Source organism: Mus musculus, chromosome X, assembly GCF_000001635.26.
Source record: "Mus musculus strain C57BL/6J chromosome X, GRCm38.p6 C57BL/6J".
Classification (NCBI taxonomy): Eukaryota; Metazoa; Chordata; class Mammalia; order Rodentia; family Muridae; genus Mus; species Mus musculus.
Genome location: NC_000086.7, coordinates 73,820,306 through 73,826,305, shown reverse-complemented (window position 1 = coordinate 73,826,305; position 6,000 = coordinate 73,820,306). Strand labels below are relative to the sequence as shown.

At 49.8% G+C, this 6,000-nt stretch overlaps 1 protein-coding gene across 6 annotated transcripts in view; it reads left to right on the top strand.

Annotated features, from left to right (window-relative positions):
• The first annotated feature begins 1,262 nt into the window (after positions 1 to 1,262).
• The window catches only part of Pdzd4 (PDZ domain containing 4), a 31,687-nt gene continuing 26,949 nt past the window's right edge, over positions 1,263 to 6,000 (top strand). For 2 of the 6 annotated variants that reach the window (XM_006528022.4, XM_006528021.4), the window contains exon 1: positions 1,274 to 2,024. In XM_006528022.4, the coding sequence (XP_006528085.1) occupies positions 1,965 to 2,024 (60 nt within the window). In that variant the 5' untranslated portion in view covers positions 1,274 to 1,964. Of the gene's footprint in view, positions 2,025 to 6,000 lie in introns of all 6 variants that reach the window. The other 4 variants (NM_001290540.1, NM_001029868.2, XM_006528017.4 and 1 more) reach the window with 3 other exon arrangements.

The window sequence follows — 6,000 nt, the reverse complement described above, 5'->3', positions numbered from 1 at the left end:
AAGGAAGGAAGAAAGGAAGGAAGGAAGGAAGGAAGGAAGGAAGGAAGGAAGGAAGGAAGAAAGACTTGTGCTAAGTTCTGTGGGCTAGGCTGGGGGAAAATGTTTTTGATGACTGGTCAGGACCTTGGTGAAATACATACAATTAGAAGGTAAAAAGATTTGGAGAGGATATTTCTAAGAGACTGCTCTTGAAGTAAGGTGATCTAGATCTTATGCTGTAGGCATGAGGAAGCTCAAATTACAGGGCAGAGGGGGCTGTTGTGGCAGTAACCATGGTGGAAGGACTAGGGTCCATCTCCTCTCCCCGGGGCTGATCTAAACACAGTGCCTCCCATCCACAGACATTTGTACTGAGCTCTCAAAAAGGGTATTCCTCAGGAAGATCTACTGGTCATCTCCTGAAAGGCTCAAGTTTTGCTTTCTGGGAAAGACAGTTTATAAGCACTCATACTTCCTTTCTGGATTTCAGGTTATTCCTATTTCTGTCTTTTGAACCAAAGTGGGGGTGGAAAGGAAAAGTATTGAAGCAGCCTCCCCCAATACTGTTAATTAAACATTTCTATGCTGTTATAAATCCCCTCACTCGCCAGAGCCTGGAGATAAAGACCAGACAATTTTATCAAAGGATCTTCTGCAGGTAAGAGGGCTAAGCAGCTCTCTCAGGCAGCCTCTGGGAACCTAGCTTTCAATCGGTCATTGTTATCTAGCCAAAGGCCATCTTTTCCTCTGGTTTATCAAGAAGAGGGGCAGCCTGTGGGAGGGAAGAGGCTAAAGGAGAAGTGTGAGGAGGGAAGGCTGGAACTGAGAAACAGACAGCGGTTTCAGTGCAAGCAAGGGGGGTGCCCATAAAGGCCCCAAAGAATGAGGCTTCTCTGTAGTTCTCTTGCCACCTACAGCACCCCCACGTTTTTCTTCTAAACAAAGGTATCCGTTTCAGAGATAGCAAGGGAATGGCTCAGTTAAAGCAGGGAACCAGTCTTTAAAGAGAGACAGAGGAAGGAGTACAGACATTGGGGCTGATACATTTAGAACCTGGGAAAGGGGTGAAATAGCCTCTCCTTGAGACCAAGGCCCTGAACTCTCTTCAGGAGTCCAGGGAAGCTTCTTCTTCAGACAGGATCCTCTTTTCTCAGGGACACACCTAGCAGACAGGTCCACTAGACACCTCGCCCTCGGACATTGGCATTATCTGGTCTCAGGGACTCAGGCCCCGCCCTCAGCTCCCTGCGCCGACTCCTGAGGCCCCCTGCCGCTCCCGCCCGCACCCAGCCTCTGCTTCTCCCACGCGCGTGCGCCCCTTCTCCGCACACCTCCCCCGCTGTTGCTGCGGGCGCGCGCGCGCGCGTTCCGGTGTTCCAGGCAGGAGCTGGAGACAAGCGACCGGCTGTGGGCCAGGCTCTGAGAGAGCGCCGTGAGCTAGAGAAGCGGGACCCTGCGAGGCTACAGCTGGCGTGGGCCTGGCCGCCTCTCCGTCGGCGGGCCGGGCCACGTCGCCAAGCCCAGAGGCTGGACTCCCGGGGCTGATGGCCATGGGCGGGAGCTGGAGACGACAGCGGCAAAGGCAGCGGCAGCGGCCGGCCCCGCGGGCGGGGAGCCGTGTGGCCCACGGCCCCTGACAGCCCCTGACGGCCCCGGCGGGCAGGCGCGCTCCCGCGCCTCCTGGGGTGGGGGGGCCGTAGCCAGGCAACGCCCGGCGCGCCCGCCCATCCCCCGCCGCCCTTTTTTTCCCCTGGCTGGGTGCGAAGGAGCATGCCTGTGTCTGGCCTCGGCCAGCAAAGAGTTAAGTCGAGAGGCTTGGAGCTGCCTTCCTCTTGGGGGCGTGCCCCCCTCCCCCGCTAGGCGGCTCGGCCCCCCGGGGTAAGGTATGGCCCCGGGCCCAGGCCCGGGACCCGTGGTCCCACGCACTGGCCAGTGAAAGATACCTTCCTCTTCCCGCTCTCCTCTTTCCCTCGCCGGCCAGCATCATGGGATGTAATATGTGTGTGGTCCAGAAACCGGAGGAGCAGTACAAAGTGATGCTTCAGGTAGGGCGCCTGGGCTGCTGGGGAGAGGGTCGCAGCCGGACCTAGGAAAACTGTAAACCCCGAGGGGGAGGGCCAGGTAGAGTCAAGAAAGGCAGGTGTGGGAGGGCGAGAGGGCTCGAGAGAAAAAGGTAGGGAGCTGATCTCGCCCTCAGATTATGGGTTGCTGGGTGCTGGCGCCCTGTGGGAACCATCCAGGGATGGAAGGAACTGGGTGAAGAAGATATGTAGGTGTTCAAGGCACATCACCTGGCACTCCGAGTGCGTAACGACCACTAACCATGTGTCCAGATCAGCCCAGGTGGGAAGTTAAGATTCTGTCCCGGGACAGTGAGGCGCTCAGTGGCCCGCGCGGGATGGAGGTTGCATAGCAACGGTCTGGATTCCCGGCACATGGTCCCAGGGTTGGAGCCTGACCCAAAGAAGCAGTGAAGTGCCTGCGGGACAGAGGCCGAATCCCGGGCCTGGCAGGCCAGATTTAAAACGTCGTCAATGGAGCTGGGTTTGAGTACCCATTTTCCCATCCACTCTCTAGACTAAGTCACGACTGTCGATTTCAGGGCCTCAGGCATTTTGGGTGAGTGGGTGACGCGGGGATCGATCGGTGGTGCCCAGCACGTGCTCTGCCTGTTGGCATCCGCTTTGGCCTGTTGGGCCTTGAGGACAAGGAGGGTGTTGAGAGCGACGCGTGCGGGGCGGCAGGAGATACCCTGCTGCCCGCTTGCACCTTGAGCCACCTTCTCAGCCACGAGTGGGGTTTCCTTGCCTGTGCGTGGCGTGACTACGTGAGTGCGTGCCTGTGCCCCGTCTGTGTGTGCGCCGAGGCTTGCCAGCCCCGCGCGTCTATACTTTCTGTGTGTGCACCCTGAGAGTACTTTAGTGAAATGTGTCCAGGATGATGTGCACTGAAATATACTAGGGCTGAGTGTAGAGAAAAGAGGGAGTCGGGACCAGGAGCCAAAGTGGGAGCAGACAGGTGAGTCTAGTGACTTGTGCCCCAGCTATTGAACTTGTTGATCAGAACCAGGGAATTAGTGCGCGCAGGTGTTGGCTGGGGGAGAACCTGTAGGTTCCTGGATGAATAGAGGAAAAACCTTCAGGAACGTGGCGGGAGTAGAAGGGGAGATTGTGTCAATCATAGTAGTGTAGTGGTATTGAGGTGGCCTCGGGAGCCCAAAATTTTTGCTGTGATCTTACCTTCTCTATTAGAAAGAATAAGAGGTAATGTGCAAGAGAGGGTGGGCATGGAGGGCCAGGTTGGGGGTGGTCTTGTCCAAGCCTGCTGGCGTTTCTGGTCTTCTCTATTTGACTATGTGTGGTCTCCTGTTGTCTGCACAAAGCCAAACAGACCACATCAGTGTTGTTTCTCCTCTCTTGTTCCTACTGTTTGAAGTTCTCACCTGCTCAATGCCACACCTATTGGAATAAGACTCTGAAATTAAGCCGGGCAGTGGTGGCAAACGCCTTTAATCCCAGCATTTGGGAGCCAGAGGATTTCTGAGTTCAAGGCCAGCCTGGTCTAGAGAGTGAGTTACAGGACAGCTAGGACTACAGAAAAATCCTGTCTCGAAAAACAAAAAGCAAAACAAAACAAAAAAAGAGCCGGACAGTGGTGTTGCACGCCCTTAATCCGGGAGGCAGAGGCAGGTGGATTTCTGAGTTCGAGGCCAGCCTGGCCTACAGTGTGAGTTCCAGGACAGCCAGGGCTATACAGAAAAACCCTGTCTCAAAAACAAACAAACAATCTGAAATTACCTAGCTCTGGGTACCAACAAAATAGGTTCAGCAGAACCCATTGGATTTCAAAACTAGGACTGCCTCCATTGAGGTTTCAATGGGCAGGAAGGCTGAGGTGACCCTAGGTAAGAGAGTCCCTGTGTTCAGCTCCCATGGGATGCTACTTTTTTAAAGTTTGGACACAAACTTTCATTTTCCTGGTTCTCCTTGACCCAATTAGAGACCAGATGTTTTTTAAAGGAAGAACTATCCTTTCAAATAAAGTAAAAACAAAAGGAATGAATATAGAAACAATATATGGAAAACAATGAGATCTATCAGGTAGCCTGAATGAATAGCTTATGGGAGATGAATACTCATATAGGCCTCAAGGAGAGTTTCCTTCAGAGCAGAAGGCAATTTTTGCTTTAAAACCCAGGTAGTTTTCAGAATTAATGAATTCTGCTTCCTAAGATCCTTAAACATGTGTACTTCCTCCATATTGAGTACTCTTCTCCCTGCCTCTCTCTTTCTTAAATGTATTTGCCTTTATTTTATGTGCATTGGCATCCCACCTGCTTGCATATCTATGTGACAGTGTCAGATCTTGGGGTTACAGACAGCTGTGAGGCACCCAGACCCACTACATGGGCACTAGACCTGAACCCAAGTCCTCTGGAAGAGCAGTCAGCACCCCTAACTGCTGAACCATCTGTCTAGCCCCCTCCTTGTATCTTTCAAAATGATTTCATCCATGTATACTCATGACCTCTACAACTTGCCAGTACAGACTTTCTCACCATGATACACTAGAACGTCAAAGAAAATCATAGCTTTTAGATATCAAATTCACAGTGATACAATATATCTTTTCAAAGAGTACATTTCAGTGCTTTTGGCTATTGTGGCTAATACTACAATGAATACTGGTATATAGATATCTGAATCTCTGCTTTCAATTCTTTTGAATAATACCTAAAAATGGAGTTGCTGGATCATATGGTAACTTACAGAAGTACAGTTACTTCTCAGTGATGGTACCATTTAACACTAACACAAGGTTCCAATTTCTCCACATGCTTGTCAACACTTGTAATTTTCTGGTAATAAAATTGCATCTTTTTGTGGATTTTTTGTTTGTTTGTTTGCTCAGATATAGTGCTGGAGATGGAAGCCAAGGACTTGCACATGCCAGGCAAGAGCTCTACCAAGGAGCCATCCCCCCACCTCATTGTGGATTTGGCAATTTGCATATCTATTGGCTAAATGCGGTAGAGCATCTTTTCTTGTGCTTATTGCCCATTTACATATCTGTATGCTATTATGATGGAACAGTCTAGGAAGTTTAAAGTTAGGAAGTACTTAGTCTTCCAACTTTATCTTTTTTTAAAGGTTGTTTTGGCTTTATTGGGTCCTTTGTTTCTTTCCATATGAATTTTGGGATCATCTTGTTTTCTGAAAATAAACTGGAATTTTGATGGGGTGGCATTAAATCAGATTGTAGAGTATTTATTGCCTGTTTATTTGGGCCAAGTCTTTATTTCAAATATAGCTTGTATTTCCTTTGTTAAATTTGTGTTAGATAAAAAAAATTGTTAGGATTTTTTGTTTTGTTTTGTTTTGTTTTTGTTTTTTGAGACAGGGTTTCTCTGTGTAGCCCTGGCTGTCCTGGAACTCACTCTGTAGACCAGGCTGCCCTCGAACTCAGAAATTCACCTGCCTCTGGCTCCCAAGTGCTGGGATTAAAGGTGTGTGCCACCACTGCCTGGCTATGTTAGGATTTTATTATTATTTTTAATTGTATATGAGCATTTTGCCTGCATGAATGTGTGTGTACATCAGGTGCCTGGTTCTCTAAAAGGTCACAGAGGGCATTAGATCCCTGGGACTGGAGGGAGGGACTAGAGGGACTTCTGAAACTACCATTACAATCATTCATGAGCCATGTGGGTGCTGAGAACTGAAATTGGGTCCTCTGCAAGAGCAGCCAATACTCTTAACTGACAAGCCATCTCTCTAGCCCAAGTATTTTATTCCTTTTGATGCTATTGTAAATGGAATTTCATTTTAAAGCAGTGTAGCTGTATCCCAGGTTAGTCTAGAACTTACTATGTAGCAGGCTGGGCTTGAGCTCATTAACAGTCCTCCTGACTCAAGTCAAGTAAATGAGCCAATATGCCAGGCTTGGAATTGTTTTCTTATATTTTTGGTTGTGAGCCTAGCCTTTAACGGCTGAGCCATCTCTCCAGCCCGGAATTGCTTT